General features: G+C 41.3%; 1 protein-coding gene across 12 annotated transcripts in view; it reads right to left on the reverse strand.

Annotated features, from left to right (window-relative positions):
- The window catches only part of PHF14 (PHD finger protein 14), a 132,003-nt gene extending 112,251 nt beyond the window's left edge, over positions 1 to 19,752 (reverse strand). For 3 of the 12 annotated variants that reach the window (XM_083405369.1, XM_083405358.1, XM_083405359.1), the window contains exons 1-4: positions 19,531 to 19,676; positions 19,019 to 19,129; positions 11,179 to 11,861; positions 160 to 304 (exon numbers count right to left, since the gene is read on the reverse strand). In XM_083405369.1, coding sequence (XP_083261495.1) covers positions 160 to 304; positions 11,179 to 11,861; positions 19,019 to 19,129; position 19,531 — 940 coding nt within the window. In that variant the 5' untranslated portion in view covers positions 19,532 to 19,676. Of the gene's footprint in view, positions 1 to 159; positions 305 to 11,178; positions 11,862 to 19,018; positions 19,130 to 19,530 lie in introns of all 12 variants that reach the window. The other 9 variants (XM_083405362.1, XM_083405361.1, XM_083405365.1 and 6 more) reach the window with 7 other exon arrangements.
- Positions 19,753 to 21,166: the final 1,414 nt, after the last annotated feature.

Consider the following 21,166-nt stretch of genomic DNA (forward strand, 5'->3'; position numbering starts at 1 on the left):
TGCAGATTTAATCTCCCATATCTGAAAGTCAAGGAATACCAAACAGTTGTAGAAAGTATTGTATCCATTGCCGCTGCGTAAAAACAAATTCACCTCAATTTGCTAAGAGAAAAACAAAGCTTTATTATTTGTTGCAAATTGAAGTCATGATAGAATTACCTTCATGCACTGTTATTCCACAATTGTCGCACTGGATTATTTCATCAGCATCTTCACTATTATCCCCAAGACAAACACAGCAAATCATAATATGGTCCATTTTCTGAGAGCTCCAATTCTGAGATTTCTCAAGAATCAGCGAGTCCTATCATTGAAAAGTAAAAATACACTTGTTATATTAGAAGAGGCATTACCATGATTTACCATTGTTTTGAGCCTGCAACCTCTGTTAGAACTGTAAGTGTATTTCTGAACATGATTCCTCAAGCCCTTTACTTCTTATCTACTGGTGTTTTTATGTTATACTATATGTTATACTATATGTGTCCATCACACATCACATCTACAATGGCCCTAAGCACTCTCACAAAGGCCTGGCATTCTTAGCCTTGTTGTTTCGCCTCGTGTTCTTTTCCAGCTCCTGTTCCTTATACTTTGCAATCTCTTGCTTCTATTCGCTGGTTTTAATCCTACAAATCATGCATGCCATATACCAATGGTGGGGAAACTTTTGACCTCTAGATGTTGTTGAACTCCAGCTTTTATCAGATCAAGGAACACAGTCAACAATCAGAGATGATGGAACTTGTAGTCCAACAACTTCTATGGCACCAGAGATTCCCCGGTCCTGCCAAATACCTTACACAACACTACCAAATTGAGGTGCAACAAATGACTCCAATCTCCTTCCTTTGCAGTCATACAGTAAGTTATTCATATAGGTCAGCCAGGGTGGATAAAAATCAATGATTTTTCCAAAAAATCTGATTATTTTGATTTAAATTGGATTTTTTTAAAAAAATGCTTTTGGTGGGGAAAAAATATTTCTAAAGTTACCGTATTTTTCGTTCTATAAGACGCACCAGACCACAAGACGCACCTAGTTTTTGGAGGAGGAAAACAAGGAAAAAAATATTCTGAATTTCAGAAGCCAGAACAGCAAGAGGGATCGCCGCGCAGCGAAAGCAGCAATCCCTCTTGCTGTTCTGGCTTCTGGGATATCTGCGCAGCCTGCATTCGCTCCATAAGACGCACACACATTTCCCCTTACTTTTTAGGAGGGAAAAAGTGAGTCTTATAGAGCAAAAAATATGGTAGTTTTCTATTTAAGTTACATTATAGTCCAAAGGCTAGCATTCATCAGGAAATAAGGATTTGTTTTACGTTTATCATGTGTGCTGAAACTCAGTCTAAGTTGGGTTTTTTTTAAAAAAAAGTTTAATCACACCAGTTAACAAACATGGCTACATATGCTATAATGTTATTGTTTTAGTTAAATAGTTTAAATTGTTATTAAGGAAATGATTATTTTTCTCCTTCCAATAAAGTGCAGCAGAAAAGCTGTACAAATATAAAGTTAACTTATTAAACCTCACAATAATTTCATATTTATTTATCTGTCTATGTATTTCTAATAGTATAACCAAATCAGTAATTTTTGATATAACTGTAAAAACTACTCTGAAAATTTATTATTCCAAGAATGAAACCTTCCTTTGGTTGTAAATATTAAGATGATACCAGGAGGAATGTCTTTCTGTAAAAAATTATATGATTTAAATCAAGTCTTACTGACTAGTGATTTCAAACCTGGTTTAAATCGTGATTTAAATCGATTTGATCTAAATCAAATCCACCCTGAGGTCAGCCGAAACCAACTCATGGAATTGCTATGATGTCAAAATACCACTGTGAGCTCCTTTAGAGAAAAGAGGATACAAACATAACAAACAATGCATTGCTATCACACAAACTTACAAAATATTAAGTACTGAAACACACAAAAGTTGAAGCCACAATGCTGAAGGGCTAGGCCTGGCTTTCAATAAACAAGAATATTTGTTATAGAGAAAGAAACAAGAATTGCTTCTGAATAAAGACAACGTCAGGATTGTCTTGTACGCATCTTATTTCCCCCAAGCAGCAGCCTCGTGTCTCGTGGCAAGGTACTTTTGAAGCTGAGGGAAATTTCAAATCCAGATTGTGATACTATTCCAACAGGTGCTCAAACAAAAAAGCAAGAAATTCCACTGGCCATGCAGTAGCCTTTGCCTAAAGTAGTTCTATGGATCCCAGCCTATGTTATATGATGCATGAATTTAATTCAGGGTTTCCTGATTTGGGACTAAAATGTTCCTGTGCCTTTCTCAAGATTGGCTCCTTAAAGAAACGATTTAGGTTTCCCTGGGTTTTAGGCGCGGCGGCTGTCAGCATCGCCCTTGAGCCAGTGTTACCAACTGGACTCGTCCACCTTTGCCCCGACTGGGCCAGGCGAGCTGGATGGCACTTCCAGAGACCACCTTCCTCTGTAGAACAGGTCCAAGTGCCGTGGACTCACAACTCAGAGCTGTGAGCACCGCAAATCACTTCACCAAGATAACAGTCGTTGTGCAGCAGAATACAGCAGAGCATAAATACTCAGACGACAGTGCTGAAGAATATCTTCTTTTATTCTCTAACAGCTACTGTAATATACACTATATACAAATGGAGATTCTCAGTCTTTTCTACACACTGACTTGCTGACTCACTCACTCGCTGGCTGACTCTCTCTCTCTGAGTCTCTATCTCACAGTGAGTCTCACTATCTCACACTGAGTGCTGGATTGGAACATGCAGATATAAGAACACGCCTCCTCCTCTCTGCCGAGTCAGGAGACTGATGAGGTGATTCTTGAGTATGGGAGGGGTGAAATCTCCTCATCCTCCCCCATTTCATCTGACCATTCCAAGAATCTTTAACATAACTGCAATTTACATACACCAAAAAGTTGTTCTCTGCTTACAACCTTGGTTGACATATCTGCAGTACCTCTCTCCCCCTTTTCTAAGACACTTTAACAATACCATTAAACAATCACTGTAACCACTCTGTGTCCATTAGGAAGGAGTTAAAACATAAACCTCAATCTGCAGTTTACACAAAATACACATTGTGAACACTCAAATGAATAAGCAGCTTCTAGAAAAATCTTCATACACGTTTCTTCCTCTCACATGCAAATTTACATTGCTCATTTAGGCAGATTTGAACAAACCACTTTCAGTATTCAAACACACGCTTGCTCCTTCAATCCTGATCCTTTAAACATATCCTAGGAAAACACCACGTTCTCCACGCTTGCTCAGTTTGTCACCTTGCGAGGTGTGCACCCAAACCTCTGATCCAAAAATTTTAAAATGCTTTACACATGGCTTCCTTCCGTGAAGCATCTCATATGGGGTGCAATTTACTGCGGACTGGTACCTCCTGTTGTACACGTGACAGAAAAATGAAAGAGCTTCGGCCCAATAGGGATTGGGCAGCCCCGAATCATGTAACAGTGTCCTGATTCCTTGCTGCAGGGTCTGGTTTACTCTCTCACATAAACCATTCTGCCAGGGTGATCTGGGCGTGGCAGTCCTATGCTCAATGCCCTGTTCAGAGAGAAAACTCTCAAACTCCTCTGAACAAAACTCACCTCCCCTGTCACTGAAAAGACAATGTACGTTCTCATTATGTACATTTCTGAGCCATTTACAAAACTGTCGAAACTTGGTAAAGGCTTCAGACTTTTTCTGCAGCATATAGACCCAAACATATCTTGAATAGGAGTCTATCAAAACCATGAAAAATCTTGAATTGCCTCTAGAAGGCGCTAGAGGCCCCACTAAGTCCGCATGAATGACTTCATATGGTTTCTTGGCCTCTCTCCCAGACTCTGTACCTTTGGGAGCTTGCTTTGCCTTACTCTCAGCACAAGAAACACATTTCATGTGGTAGGGACATTCTTTTAACTTCATACCCTGAACCATATCAGGCATTTTTGCCACAGCCTGGAAATCCAAATGAGCATAAACACGGTGGTAATAATGAATACATTGGTCATGCAACTTCTCATTCTTATCAACAGATAAATTGCAACACTCCTTCTTAGTTGCTTCTGCAGTACCTGTACCTGAAACAAAAGGCAATTGGTACAAACCATTAACACATTTTGCATACAGAAAGAGCTTGCCATCTCGACGAATTTCACAGCGAGATTTAGCAAACACCACCTTAAACCCTTGACGCTCAAGCTGGGAAACACTCAACAAATTGTCCTGAATATCAGGCGCATACAGGACATTCTTAATTGTTGCATTCAGGCTCTTTAAGAACACAGTTCCCTTAGCCACACTTGTGAGAACAGTCCCATCTGCTTGATTAATTTCTTTCTCTTGCTTCTCAAGCTGAACAAAGAGATCCTTATCTTTGGCTACGTGGTTCGTGCAGCCAGAGTCGACCACGAAGAAACTCCGCCCACGTTGATTGCAGCAGCGAGAGATCAAAGCCTTTGAAGTAGCAGGTGCTTGGGGGTTTCGTCCTCCTCCCCCTCTGCCTCTGAAGTTTCCCTTCTTCTTTGAAGTTTTCTTGCTGCACTGAAAACTCAAATGGCCTTGTGCTCCACACGAAAAGCACCGCTTCAGCTTTAGTGCTTTAACAGCAGCAGTTTCACTTTCACTTTCCCCTGCTGGAGACTTAGGCACATTTTCAAGCACATTTTTAACAGCACCATTTTCCCGGCTTTCTCTAACAGCCTGTCTGCGATCCCACTCATTCAGGAGCACGCTAGACACATAATCTTCCGTCAGCCGGTCAGAAGGCATTGTAGAAATCTGGGCAGCTACTCCATCGTAAGAATCATCTAGGCTATTTATCATGAGCATTGCAAACACAGCCTCTGAAATAGCCAGGTCTCGCTGAACAAGGTCCTGTCTGAGACGCTTTAACTCAGATAGATGGCTAGGCAAATCACCACCTTTTTCCAACTCAAGCCTGCACAGTTTCTTGAAGAAAATCACGCTGGAACCAGCATTCTGCCTCAAATGCATATCTCTCAGCTTATTCCAAACAGCTCGTGCAGTTTCTTCACCCTCCAAGTTTACCAGCAAGTGGTCTGAAACACTCAAAACAATTGTCCCTCGGGCTCTCATATCTGCAGCATGCCACTCAGGCCATTCATCATCATCCTTATCGGGAGGGTCATCTTCTATCGTGTGAAATAGCTTTTCCCTCTGTAAAAGCGCTTTCATCTTCACTTGCCATACTGCATAATTTACAGGCGTCAGGAGAGGAAAGGACAGAGCCATCTGGCCAGAATGTGCACAGGCCATGTCTGCTATTACTTAGAGCAAGACACTTCCCTCGTGCAACACAGATAAAGCCTTGACTCCTTCAGCCACTCTCTCTCCCACTCAGAGCGCAATTAACAGGCAAACAGGGATGCTATCTTCTTTCTTTGGCAAGTCAGCAACATACCTCCATAAATCAAGCAGCAGCAACAGCAACAGCGGCAGCTTGAACACTCTGCTCCAAAACAGCTCTGCTTCTGGGCACCATAAATCAGTCCAGCATGCAGCCTCCGTTCCGCCGTCCGGCAATCAGCAACAGAAACCTCTGGCAACTGGGACGACTGGGATGACTGGTACAACTGGAACAGCGCCTGGTCAGACGACTGGAACAACGACTGGGCCCATAACCGATGTCAGCATCGCCCTTGAGCCAGTGTTACCAACTGGACTCGTCCACCTTTGCCCCGACTGGGCCAGGCGAGCTGGATGGCACTTCCAGAGACCACCTTCCTCTGTAGAACAGGTCCAAGTGCCGTGGACTCACAACTCAGAGCTGTGAGCACCGCAAATCACTTCACCAAGATAACAGTCGTTGTGCAGCAGAATACAGCAGAGCATAAATACTCAGACGACAGTGCTGAAGAATATCTTCTTTTATTCTCTAACAGCTACTGTAATATACACTATATACAAATGGAGATTCTCAGTCTTTTCTACACACTGACTTGCTGACTCACTCACTCGCTGGCTGACTCTCTCTCTCTGAGTCTCTATCTCACACTGAGGCACACTATCTCAGACTGAGTGCTGGATTGGAACATGCAGATATAAGAACACGCCTCCTCCTCTCTGCCGAGTCAGGAGACTGATGAGGTGATTCTTGAGTATGGGAGGGGTGAAATCTCCTCAGCGGCATTATTATTACCAATGCTACTATACTCCTTCCCAAGAATATCACTGCCATTGGAGTGTAGACACAATAAGGAACAACATGGTGGGGGAAAATCTCCCAGTCTTCGAGCTGCAAGAACATGTAATAATTCCAGCTGTAACATTTACAATTTATGGTTTTTAGAGCAACTCCCCAAACTCTATATACGTCTGCACAAAGGCAAGTACACCCAGGTAAAAAGGTAAAGGTACCACTGCCCATACGGGCCAGTCTTGACAGACTCTAGGGTTGTGCGCCCATCTCACTCAAAGAGGCCGAGGGCCAGAGCTGTCCAAAGACACTTCCGGGTCACGTGGCCAGCGTGACATCGCTGCTCTGGCGAGCCAGAACCACACACGGAAACGCCATTTACCTTCCCGCTAGTAAGCGGTCCCTATTTATCTACTTGCACCCGGGAGTGCTTTCGAACTGCTAGGTTGGCAGGCGCTGGGACCGAGCAACGGGAGCGCACCCCGCTGCGGGGATTCGAACCGCCGACCTTTGGATCGGCAAGCCCTAGGCGCTGAGGCTTTTACACCCAGGTAGGTGGCTACAAATCCCAATGCGTAGTAAAACATTGGCCATTGCAACTAAATCACTTGATCAATTATTTGGATAGTTTGTAGGCTAAAAAACATTTTGGTTGACTAAAAAGTTGTCCCAATTAATCACGCAGATATTGCTTTTTTTAACTGCTTTGAAAACATTTAATTTTATTGTTTTCATGTCCTAACTTTTTGCTATCATTACCTTTCTTCCATTATGGAGCTCAAAGGTGGTGGACCTGAGATTCCCAGCTGGCCTCCCATTCCAGGTACTGAAAAGATCCCAACCCACTTAGCTTCAATAAGGTGTCTCATGTGCCTTCTGAATAAGATATAAATTCCTATGAAAGCACCATCTTAGCAGAGGCATTTCCTCCTGAGATAAAATATGCCCGTTCTAAGATTATGTTTGATGTGACAGATGTGTGCAGCATGCCTTTTTCCTTAAAAACAAGTGTTTTTCCTCTTACACACATATATGCATATTTAATCAATTAAAATTCATATGATTAATTGGCTAAGAATTTTTAAAACTGTGCAACAGCCCTAATTATGAAAAACAGACATTTAAATTACCACCCGAGTACTTTGGATTCTGCTTGAAACCAAGGAGAAATTCATCATCCAACTTCTGACACATTTAAACCTTCACAACTTTAGTGAAATACTATGGAACTTTTCATAATGGCAGGCGCTGAAATACTACAAAGTATATTTTATATGAAGATACAGCCATTGATCCTTAGTCCCATGGAACTCATTGGGACAGTTTAGTCATGGCTATGCTATAGATTCAGATATCCAACAGAAAATGATTCCACAGGGAATGGCCAAATGTATTATGAATTATTATTTCTAGATTGCTCTTTATCTGAAGACCACCGGATGGAATATAACACAATATAAACCAAAGAACAGAACTACGAAACTCGAGGTAGTTGTACATGGGTTTCCCAGCTGGCCTTCCATTTAGGCACTAATCTGATCCAGACCAGTTTACCTTCAGTAAGATGGATACATAGTGTGCGCCTCCAGCTAGCTCTGTGACTACCTAACTACAGGAGACATGTGTAGCCAAGGACCATACTAAAATAAATCCCTAGTCTCAACAGTTTAATTGCTTTAACCTAAATAAGTTTTCATTCAACTTTCAATAATTTAAAAACTCTTAAAGTGTAGTTTGTGAAATATGGATTGGCTGAAGTATTCTATTCTAGAGGGATAGATGATCTGTGATAGATGACAGACTTGAGAATTTGAAAGACTAGATTGCAATGCTGGCTCTACCCCACACAGGTCTCCACTAAGGACTGAACTTTAAAGATGCAGCACTGATTGCCATTAGCAGAACAGCACTTAGAACAGCACATCACACTTAGCAATGTGATTCAGTGCAATTAATCTCCCTGGCCTTCATTTTCCTCATTCCTTAAATAGAACACAGATGCGGTTTACAAACCGAAGCACTTATATGCAAGACCCTTCATGCCAGAGCTGTCTTCAAAGGTTTCATCATCACAAACGTAGATGATGATGGTTGCAGTTTCATTATTAGAACCAGTTTGTGAGGTCAGTGGCCATGGATGCTGCACTGAAAACTTCAAAGTCAACTTCGGCTGCACGCATAATTTGCACCTGCATATATGCATGCAAATAGCTTCCTTGGACTGCAGTCCAACTTGAGCACAAACTTTGAGAGATTCAACCTATTAATACCTGTAAAATGTATTGCGAGACTTGGCTGGGAAGATGTCCTAAAGGCAAAGAACCACGATAAAATTTTTGCTGATGCAAGATCAAAGGACTCAGTTGTAATAGAGTGAGCTTCCTTCACAGCACGCATGATGAGATTATAAAGCGCAATATCTATGCACTTTGCATGCCAGGATATTCAGCAATTAATGTATCTCTCTGCAGACCTGAATATACATTTGAAAGTAAGTCCCACTGACTCCAAGACTTCACCACTTGTGTGTACCTGTATGTACTATTTTCATAACTCTGTCCACTGTACCTCAAGATCGCTATAGTATTTAGACCACTGGCCTCTGCTCCTGAATGCTTGCATAGACATGGATACAGTAGCACCTCGGCTTACGTTACCATCAGGTAATGTAAACTTCTGGTTGTGAAAGCGGCAAACCCGGAAGTATTTTACCAGGTTTTGCCATGAGTGCATGCACAGAAGCGGTCCTCCAGTTGCGAGAACCTCGGGATATGGCCAGACCTCTGGAACGGATCCCGTCCACAACTGGAGGTACCACTGTACTGGAAACACCACCATATCTTTAATACCAGCACATTACCATCAGGTACTAGTTTGATGCTGTACACAGGAACATGTGTTGTCCTGCTGGATTAGACCAAAGGCCATCTGGTTCAGCATAATGTTTCCACAGTGGCCAACCAGATGCCTATGTGAAGCCCTCATGCAGGACAATAGCACAATAGCACTCTCCCATTCACATTTTTCAGTATTCAGGGACATGGTGCCTCTGATCCTGGATAGTATCGGTCTAATTCCCCTTTTAAAGTCATCAGCCATCAGTATATTTGGTGACAGTGAATTTCATAGTTTTTTTGCAACCCCCACCCCTGATAGTTTTGCTGAATGACCCTAGTTTCTAGTATTATGAGAGAAAGTGAAAAACTTACCTCTATCCACTTTCTTCACCATGCATAATTTTATATACTTCTATCATCTGGCACACTCCCACCCCCAGCCTTTTTCCTAAACTAATCCCTCCCTGCAACACTACATCTGGACATCTGGAGATTCAACACTACATCTAACATCTGGAGATTCATAGGTTCCCCACCCTGTTTCAGATGGGCATGTGTATTACCTTATTTATTTATTTTTAAATACTCCATTTTTCACCACATCTGGGTCTCAAAGTGACTTACAAAAATTAAAACAAACAATAATTTAAAACATAGATTAAAATATCATAGAATAAAACATTAGAATAGCATTTATGGTGCAATGTCCTCCTGAAATAAAACCATTTTTAACATGGTGTTTGAAACTTAGCAGGGATGGTACCTGCCTGATGCCAACTGGACATTCCATAGAGTTGGACCACTAAATTGAAGGCATGACTCATCACTAACATAAGCCATGCCTCTGGTGCATGAGGGACCACTAACAGCGTTCCCCCAGATCATCTCAGTTACTATTCCCTGCTTGATCTGCTGCTGCTACATTCCTAATATACTAGAGAAAAGTACTCAAAACAAAAATAGAGATATAAAAAAATACTCTGCGCACAATTTCTCATTTAAAACTCCCTTAAACCATGATGCCATCATTACTTAGAAGAATTAAATGGAGTTTGCTTCTGCTGCCCTGATGCTATACACACTTGCCTGAGAATAAGAACCATTCTGTTGGTGAAACGGAGGCTATATTTTTAATGTAAAAATAATAAAATGAGCAACTATTAAGTATGAAGATAGGTTAGGAAAGTTGACTGGTCCAGTGATAGGCAATGGTATGACAGATAACTATGTGGTACTGGACTGATATTATGTGTTGCTAAAAGAAAGACCCTGTACATACTCAGAGGCTCTCATATTAAAGAGTTCTTCTCTTCAAGCATGTCAGTAACCAAAAGATAAAAGCTTGTACTTAAACGTTTATATCTAACTAACATAGTGCAAGTCTGAGCAATAATATTTTTTTAAGAATGCCAATAAATCAAAATACCCACTCCACAAACACCTTAATCTATTCCTATGTCCAAGTAAAATGGGATACATAGACTTCATTCCAGCCAAAAATCAAAGAACATCTCTATAATGCCTTTATACGCATGTAGGTTCTTTCAGAAGCAATTCCTGTGTTCAAAGGAGATTACTCCTGAGTATGTGTATAGAATTGCAACCGGTGTTTCCAGTGCTACTTACTTCTGTGCGGACCTGCATGGGATTGCACTTAAGCCCCTCTTAATTTTACTTGTGTTCATTCACAGCTTTTAAGAGTACATACCAGAACACATCATTTCAATATGCATAAGAAACCCCTAACTAAACCTGAAGGCACTGTCTCCAGCAATAGTCACAGGCTTAGCCTACAAAATCATACTCCCTTAATCTTTAATTAACACTGGTATGCATTATTTACTGCAATACATCCCAAATGTGTGTGCAGTGTGGTGCAGACTCTTACCTAACATTAATTTATTGTAAGAGTTTCTTTAATACAGCCTAAAATCCAAATTTCATTGAAGCCAATGGAAGATTCCCACTGGTCTTCAAAGGGTGTTGGATTCAGACATAAGGCTGATGCACATTTATCTTAATGAGCATTAAGGACAACTCTGCAGCTCATTAATGCAATCACTGTCTGGTAACATCACCTAGCTTTAGGGAGCAATTTCAAAACAATCACACTGCAGAGTATTTCCATTTTTCATCAGAGGTATCATAGAAAGTTGGCTGTTCTACCTCATTGCTCTTGCTTTGTGAAAGGGCCAGGCTATCATTTGTCAGCTCCTCCTCATCAGCACTATTTCTGCTAAGAGCTTTCGCTTTTTTCTTCTTGGATCCGCCATCACTAGCAGCACTGCTGTTATCCTCCTCCTCCTCCTCTTCCTCATTGCCTTCCTCTTCATTGTCATCCTCCTCACTCCCGCTCCCATCATCTTCATCATCCTCGTTATCTGCATCACTTCCCTCTTTACGCAGTGTGTTTTTCCCCTTCCTCTTCCCAGCGGTTGGACGCCAGTCATTGTCATCTTCACTGTCATAGTCATCTATGTCATTCAGCTCCTCCATGGAAACAAAATCTAGCAGAGGGCGGTTTCTTCGCAAATTCCATTTTTTGGGTTCATTTGTCTGCTCATCAATGCCAGCATCCACTTCTGAGGGTTTCTCTTTCTCTTTTTTCTTTCTAGGCTTCTCTTCTCCATCCACCTCCTCCTCCTCCTCCTCTTCCTCTTTCTCAGTTTTAATCACCTCTTTCTCCGTTATGGGCAGCTCTTCTCCACCTGAGCTTTTAGGTTGTTCTTCCTCTACTTTTTCTTCTTCTGCCAGCTCTTCCTCCAAGATATGTTCTTCTGAATCACTACAGGAGCCTTCGCCGCTATCCTTTGATCCATCTTCACTGCCATGTCCACTGCCTTCAGAATCTGTTGAGCATATGAAAATTTAAAAAAAGAGTTCCAAAGCAAAATGAACCAAAAAAGAAGTTTGTTTTTTTAAAAAAAGGCTTGAGGCAACCAACTTAGTCAACTTAAATATTCTTCCCTTAATAGCCTATTCTTCATCTGGCTCAATTTTTTCTCTCCAATTGAATTAGCTTTTTTAGTATTGCAAACCTACTGATGAAGAATGATTTGTATTTTGTAGAACAGCAAGAAGCTCTGTCTCTATTACCCTGCATAATATGAATAGGAAGGAAAGCTTTTTTAGATATTCAGCCCAGCACCCAAACTGCTCCATGAAAGCATGCTACACTAAACTGAGTAGCTGATTTAAAGAAAGTGAGTACAGTTTCACACATAATTGTGCCCACAATGTAGTTATTTCACAATTTGTGATTTTTAAAAAATAACTATTTTTTATAGCCTTGAATGACTAAAATTCAATGTCTGCACCAAGGGGTTTGAAATGTTTTCCAGTTCTAGCACTGGAGCATCGAAATGTTGTTGGGGGTGCTTGATTTTGAAACGTAGAATGGTTTTTTTGTGTTTTTTTGGTTAAACATCATAATTCAGTACAATACTTACTAAATACTAGCTGTCATTTTATAATACTTTTTGATTATAACAATACAGTTATGTGATAATAACACAATAATTAAAGGAAACCTAAAGTTAAAAGAAACTACCAGCACTTCACAAGTATGAAATCGTATCAATGAAAACTATTACTCGCCTGCAACCTTAACACTGCAACTTTTGATATCTGGTGCAAGTAGAATACTTTTATGATTAGTCAATACTTTACCTTTGTGGGGGAAAACACTAGAGGTATTTATAACTCCAAATCTACCAATATATGAAAAATTATTCTATAGGGAGTACTGATATAATTATTCATTGCTCACCATTTTACTTTACATGCCATCCTACTCACAAATAATAATGTATTGTGTCCTCATAAAATGCAATCCTATCATCATAGGCAGCTACACATCAATGCAAAAAGCACCGGTTCCTCTTAACTCAATTAAGACTTTTGGAAATACTAAAATGGTCCAATCAAGATTTTCTTCCACACTGCCATGTTTTAGCCAACAACAGAAATATGACATTGGTGTGTTTAAGTGTAAAACTCATAGTAAAGCACACATTCAACTATATTTCATAAATAACAATGCCTTGGGGGCCCTTTTGGAACAAAAGCCAGAATAAAAATAAACACTGAAATGACTACTTTTAACACCTTGCTGTGCCCTATTTGCCCAGGTTTGCTCAGAATCACCAGGAGCATATGCAAATCATCTTTGACAAATTACCAACAGCATACATGAATAGATTTAGTTTCAGCACTTCTTTGGTTAGGTCAGTTGCAGGTGTTTAGAACTTTTCCCACGTGTCAGAACCTAATCATAGTAATCTTCATTTCTGTGAAGAACCTAACATGTGACCTGATACCTCCAAAAATAGAGCTGCAGGTTCATAGAAGCAAATTTTGTGACCGTAGTAGTTGAGAAGTCTTGAGTATCACTTCAAGTGCCTGGGTCACATACTAAGTTGTCCATTGGAAGATATCCTGCAGGAATGGGAAAAGTTCTCACGTCACTTTGGAGCAGACAGAAGCAGCATGGTAATATTGCGCTGTTTCTGCATGGCCCAAAGCTCATCACAATATGAAGATCCCTCACCCCTGCCCCACCGTCTTGCCCAGACACATAACTCAATGTCGATAAATAATATCTAGCTAGTAAGACAACTACCATTTGTGCAGTCAATTCAGTCTGACCAAACACCACCTGTCCAAGCAGCCACAGTATTGTGTAATTTATCTTATTACTGTATTGACAAGTAGAAAGAGACATTTTGTTTAACCAAAAATGTCAACACAAAAATAAAAAGTGATGGTAAAAAGTGTCTTGAATATTTCAATGACAAAAAATACAGAAATATATTTCATATAATAATAAATATATAACTTGACAAACAAGTCATCTATTACATCTTGGCTTTACTTGCTTATTGATACTGACAAATATTTTATTGCTTAAATAAATGTCTGTACATATTTGTGCTATTAAAACATTTTAGGGTTTTCATATGTTGCAGATATTGCTGCAAATTTATTATGCTTTTTGTGATACACAAATGACATGAGATGACTTGGACTATTTATTTGTATCATTTATTATTCCTATAATCCTTGTTTATAAAACCCAGTAAAAAGTAATTCAAAGGGGGGGAATTAGTTTTTTTTTAACTGCAACTACTATATTTTCATGTAAACTGTGGGGAAGAAAAAGCTAAACTGGGTATGCAAACTAAACTGGATGATATGCACAAAACATTTCTAACCTGCCAAGCAACTGAGGATCAGAACCCATGATGTTAACTCTGTCAACAAATTTACCAACCTAATTTGCTTGTTACTAGGCAAGACTTACAAATAACAGATTTTAAACAAAGTTACCCCCTCTTCAAAATACAGTGGTGCCCCGCAAGACGAATGCCTCGCAAGACGGAAAACCCGCTAGACGAAAGGGTTTTCCGTTTTTCAATGCGCTTCGCAGGACGAATTTCTCTATGGGCTTGCTTCGCAAGATGAAAATGTCTTGCGATTCTTGCGATTTTTTTTCGCTCCCCAACCCCTTTTTCTAAGGCACTAAGCTGCTAATAGCCTTTTAGCAGCTAATCCGCTAATCCCTTAAGGCTTTAATAGCCGCTAATAGCCGCTAAACTGCTAATAGCGCTAATCCACTAATAGGGTTGCTTCGCAAGACGAAAAAACCGCTAGACGAAGAGACTCCCGGAACGGATTCTTTTCGTCTTGCGAGGCACCACTGTACTAAACGCTGTGCCTGTAGGAAGATGTGCACATGTAGAAGTGCACATATGAGAATGACTGGGTTAGAAACCTGCTGTCTGTACAGTATGTAGCAAAAATTCTTACAGAAATCAGTTACCAGTAATTTTAGAATTTGTACACCCCTTGGTTGTAGAAAACCTATTTCAAGATACTGAAAAGAAAAAAGAGGTTCATGGCCTATTTATGCTATGCTAGCATTAAAAGCAAAGCAAAACAAAACAAAGCAAAACAAAACAAAACACTTCAGCTAGAGCAGCTGGCTTACTGCCCCCAGGAGACAGTGGGATTACTCAGGGGTCTTCATGAGGGGCTGGAGGTGTAAATGACTATGAGACTTTGAAAAGCAGGAATCACTGGATTAAGTTCATCAATTTTGTTGAAATAATTAAACTAAATAGTTTTAATTGCATTTTGAATCACAGTGGAGTTAACAATTATTGTTTTGAATGTTATTGTGCTACAGTATTTTCTTCCTTAGTGGTACGTGCAAATCACTATTCTGAATGATGCCTTTTATAGGGTAGGGTATGGGGCACTGGGGATGTTTATGAAACCAGGGTGCTAACCCTAAAGTTTGGGAACCACTGAGCTGGAAAAAGTGTTTTGTTTGAACTGAGCTCAGCAGACTAAACATTCTGGCAGCAAGCCATGATATGAAGTCATGGTTTGTTGCTGGCTTACTATGGTTTGGCATATGTATGATTCCAACAATACTGCTTAACAACAGTTTGTTTGGTGAGTGTTTTGGATGGTACATAGTCAAGAGCAGCAGGAAAACAAACCAAGCTTTGGAGGAACAAACCATGGCTGTGAGAAAGCTATAGATTTCTGAAAAAACATGGTTAAAACAAACCATGGCTTAGCACTGCAAGGGATAAATCAGAGTTTCAATGGAAGATGGCAAAAAGAAAGAACAAAAAGGGCTTGTAAAATCTTGGGCTTTTCATTTATCTCACTTCCATCTTGGTTGTTATCTCTAATATTCAAAGAGCCATAATGTACAGTTTCCTCACAATAGTCATATGGAGATGACTTGAGGACAGTAAACAAAGAGTGATTCTGAAAGAGCCAGGAAATCTAATTTAGGGACAACCTCTAAAATAAACTCAGGTAAACCTGTATTGCAAAGTAAACCAGTTGCAATTATTATTATTTATTGTGATCAGTCTCATTTCAGACTCCAGTAAAATACAAATCAAGGCTTTGTGTCATCAATTATAAGCAAAATTGTCACAAAGCTGTAAGAGTCAGCATTTTTCATTCAAAGTTTTGAAGAATTAAAATGTGACTGAACTTCAACATTCTTATGCAACAAAAGCTGCAAACTTTAACATCCATCATCTCTATACACTAACATGACAATTCAATTATTCTCAGACAACTATGGAGACAAAAAGCAATGCTATATTTCACTCACTTTATTTAAAATATTGCAAATAAAAATATATAAAAGAGGTACTCAAGGAACTGCATTTAACCAACACAGTATGCAAGCTTGCAAAGTTTAAGAGATAAGAGACATCAAACTTAAATTATTTCTATACATATTATATAAAGTATTGTATTACAGTCGCACCTTGGATCCCGAACTCCCTTGAACTCGGATGTTTTGGCTCCTGAACGCTGCAAACCTGGAAGTGTTTGTTCTGGTTTGCGAACGTTCTTTTGGAACTCGAACGTCTGATGGGGCTTCCGCGGCTTCTGATTGGCTGCAGGAGCTTCCTGCAGCCAATCAGAAGCAGTGATTTGGTTTTCAAACATTTTGGAAGTCGAACAGACTCCCAGAACAGATTCCGTTCAACTTCCGTGGTACGACTTTATATTATTAAATATATTATCTGTTTCAGAAAAGTAGATCAAATCAATAGCGACTTGCAAGACCACTTTCCATACTGAAATTCAAAATTCAAATCCACATGTAAATGCGATAATATGGCATTTATATAATAATTTAGGCATGTGTACCTCTTCAAAGAGGTTTTGCTTGATGCTCTGAAACAGTGAATGTAGATGTATACCTATCACAATGTGAATACTTAAAAACACTCCAGTGGGTGAGGAAGAAATAAGGACTGCATCTCCCATGGTATGAACTTTGAAGTGGTCCACCTCATCACCACAAACCTGCTTATAAAAGCATATTCACATGGTTTTGAAGTAGCAATGTGGCCGAAGCAGACTTCTGTTCATGAGACATTGGCCCGAGCATGGAGCTCTTTAAGTAAGTGCTAATCTGACTGTTCACTTATAACAACCTCAGATCAATTGCTGCAATGGCTTTCAGAGCAAAGATGGTGAATGTCCAGCCTGCAGGCCAACGTTGGCCTGCCATGGATCTCAATCTGGCCCATGAAGTCATTTTACCCATTTCACCCAAACTGCACCTGATGTCTTATGCAATGTCATGCATGCAGTACATACTGATGTGGCTTCAAAGGAACAACCAGGAGCTTACAGTGAGTTCCTGATTGCTTTTTTGCTGGAGCAAGGCATGCTAGCTCCACTCATCAACCAATAGGTGGTGAGGTAATGCCTTTCTCTGAGAAAGCAATTAAGCACTGGAACCACTTGTAAAGCTATTAAGCTTTGAAGAAGTCTTCTATTTGAACCAACAGAAGGGTGTTGTTGTTGTTTTTTAAAAAATGTCCCTCCTCTATTGTAATTAGTGTGTGTACCTTTGTGTATGTAGCAGAATGGGTGAAGCATGGGTGAAAATGCAAAATCTGACATAGTACATGCATAGCCAAAGCTGCCCTTACTTTCAGTGCATAGTTCTGAGATAATGAAAGCGCCACCAAGACTGCATAAAGCTAAGCTAGTCTGCAAGACAGAAGGAATCTTCCTAGATATTCTGAAATGTACATCCTTCTTACATGCAAAAACTCTCCAATTGTTTAACTGGACTTTGTAACTATTCAACCAGAAGTTGATGTGTCGCATCCAACTCTCTGCTGAATTCAGAATGACCAAATATACAGCTCTAGGCCCCATCCCCATCATGGAAGAATCACTGTTTCTTATCCCCAGCAGTAGTCAGTCATTGCACTGATCACAGGACTTCCTGAAGGTTAGCAATGTGTCAATAAGTATATGGGTAGGTTTGGGGCAAGAAAAAACTAAAGATTTTGGGAATCATATAATTGGAAGACTAGAAGAGAGATGGGAAAGTGGCATGCATGACTGTACTGTACTGTTGGAAAGCTGGCTGAAACGGATCTGGGTCAGAATCATATTGACTTACAGATACAGGGCGGGGGGGAAGAACAGGGCAGCAAACTACTGTGTTCACAGCAGTGATGGGGAATGTGCAGATGTTGTTGGGACTCCAACTCTCATCAGCTCCAATCCACATGGCTAATGATGAGATTATGGGAGTCCAAAAACATCTGGATAGCCAGTTTCACTACCCCAAATCAGGGAGAGGGGATCAAAGTAGAAAATGACACATGGGATACTGCAATTATGTGGAAGAACAACTACCTGAAAGAACATGCCAAAGACCTCAAGATCTCAGGCTGTCCACCTTGCAGCAAGGAAGAGGGGAGGGGGCTAAATCTCTTTATTTATAAATCCCAAACCTCCCCCAACTTTCCAACCCTCAAGACTTTGCTCCCTCATGCTACACTGCTAGTCATTCACCCAGTAAAAAAAAAAAAGGCAAAGGACCCCTGGACGGTTAAGTCCAGTCAAAGGCAACTATGGGGTGTGGCGCTCATCTCGCTTTCAGGCCGAGGGAGCCGGCATTTGTCCACAGACAGCTTTCTAGGTCATGTGGCCAGCATGACTAAACCACTTCCGGCGCAACGGGACACCGTGACAGAAACCAGAGTGCACAGAAACGCCGTTTAGCTTCCCGCTGCAGTGGTACTTATTTATCTACTTGCACTGGCATGCTTTTCAAGCTGCTAGGTTGGCAGGAGCTGGGACAGAGCAACAGGAGCTAACCCCGTCACATGGATTAGAACTGCAGACCTTCTGATCGGCAAGCCCAAGAGGCTAGGTGGTTTAGACCACAGTGCCACCCTCATCAATTCACCCAGTATCCCCTCTGCACTTGCTAAACTCAACTACATTAGAATTTTAACTTCTAAAGCAAACAAAAAACAAAAAAAAACACTTATGCTATATCTACATAACCGATTTTCTCATCCTTTCAGCAGATCAGAAGTCAAAAGGTAATGGTAGTTTACTTTTACAAGCAATTAAATAAAGCATAACTAGTGGAAGAACCCTACAACACAAAACTATGTCAAAACGTGAAAAGCAGAAAAAAGGCGTTTACCTGAAGCATCTCCAACCTTAAAGTCACTGTCATCTGAACTGTCATAATCTAAAACTTCCAGCAGGGAAGCTGCCAAGGGCTTCACCTGCCGCCTCTTCGAGCTGCGATCCACTGTGGGGAGAAAAAGAAAAGGAGAGAGGCATGCATGTTTCTTTTGTGACCAGCTGTTGGTGGGGGAGAAAAGATGAGTAAGGAAAACCATGTGGGGCTTCAGAACTCTTGCACGACGCGGGTTTAAATTTGCAGAGAAAGCTGGGTCGTGGGAATTGCAAAGCAGGGCTGGGTCGGGGGAGGCTCCCTTGAAGGCGGGATGGTCTATGCCCACCCCCAGAACAAAATGAAGCCATGGGAAGGAGGGAGGGGCGCCCCGCAGCAGCCCCTGGACGAAGCCCGCCGCCGGGCACAGGGCGCCAGCGGCTGAGGGAAAAGCCCCGCTGCCGGCGGCCGCGGGTTCCCAGCGCAGGGAAGCGGGCAGGGAGGAAGCCCTCGCGGGCGCCGGCGCCTTGACTTACTCACTGGAGCCGAGCAGCCGCTCGCGGGCACATGAGGAGGCAGCCCTCAGCCCCGAGCCCGGCAGGCTCCCCTCTAGGCGGCAACCCCGCGCTGAGGAGCGAGAGGCTGCGCGGCGTCCCACAGGCCGCCTCCGTAACCCAGACAATAGGCGAAGCCTCGCCCCGGATGCAGTTCCCCGCCTGCCGAAACCAAAAGCAGGAACCGACCCGCCGCTAAGGAGCAGAGAGCTTCCGCTGGGGGGGGGGGCGGCCGCCGCGCATGTGCAGAAAGAGCCGCGCAGGCGCGTTGGAAGGAACGAAGGGCTTGCCCGCGCTATGGTTCCTGGCACAGGGACGTGGTTTTCCTATTCAGCGCGGCGGAAGCCGGAGGGGATCGCACGGCGAGGGTTGGCGGGGTTATTGTGGAGGCGGCCCGGCCCTCTAGCTCTCCCTGCCCTCTTTCTCTAGTCTATCGCATTCCATGTTCAATCTTGCCTGTGAATCTTATAGAAGGGACTCCGAGGATCATGCAGTCCTCTCTTTTTTAAACGGCAAAAGTGTATTTGCAGTTTTATTTTTTCAGGCGTAACGGGGACAATGCTATAAACGGCATATGGGTGTCATCACTTGGAAAGAGCACGAGTATTTTCTCATGTGACGTTTACATTTTGGAGGAACACACGGCCCCCGGCTTACAATATTACATCCGTTGAAAAGGCATCAGTCCAGGTTTGCACCCACGAGGTGGAGATTCTGTTCATCTGAATACACTTCTGTTTCTTATCAATGGAAATGTAATACACACATTGCTCACGTGTCCCAGTGCTGGATTTACATATGGACTAATCAGGTTGCATCCCAGAGCCTTGTAATCTAGCGGGTCCTTAGCCTCTTGCCATTAAAAGGAAAAGGAAAAAAAAGCAGAGTTTACTATCTAAGCATAGAAAACAATAAACTGGGACTTGCTGATTTTAAAGATATAATTGATAAGTTTGCATCCAAAAGAGCTCGAAACTGATATATGAGATTCCTCTATGATTGTTTTGTGTGGGTGTCTTCATTAATTCCATATTTCTGTAAACTTATTAACGGTTATAAAATTACAAAAAATATTTTTTATCAATGCTACTTTCTACTTTCAATGTTTCTCATGGTGTTATAAATTTGGTCCTCCCAATGTTTCTCATGGTGTTATAAATTTGGTCCTCCCAAGGTCTCCTAGCACAGGGCCTCCTATTGCTTTAATCCAGATTTGCACAACATTTAAAGCACACATAACCCCAAAGAATTCTGGGAACTGTAGTTTGCCACTCACAGAGCTAAAGCTCCCACCACTCTTGACAAAGTTCCCAGAATTCTTTGAGGGTTGTTTGATGTGCTTTAAATACTGTATATGGTGCGTGTGATCACTTGGAAGCAGTTTGGCCTGCATATTTGTTTATTTCAACAGTTTATACATGTTTATCACTGTAGTATCTGATTGGTGTTCAGTACACTTACAAAAGATAGAACAGAGATAAACTTTGTTAAAATTTATCATAGAATCAGAAACATTGAAGATAAAAAGGTATTCACCAACTACCAAGAGTTCAATTGATGGATATTGCTGTTGTAAAAAAAAATGGGAAAAATGAAATAGATCGCACAAGCCTGGAGC

Source organism: Podarcis tiliguerta, assembly GCF_965153285.1.
Source record: "Podarcis tiliguerta genome assembly, chromosome: 12".
Classification (NCBI taxonomy): Eukaryota; Metazoa; Chordata; class Lepidosauria; order Squamata; family Lacertidae; genus Podarcis; species Podarcis tiliguerta.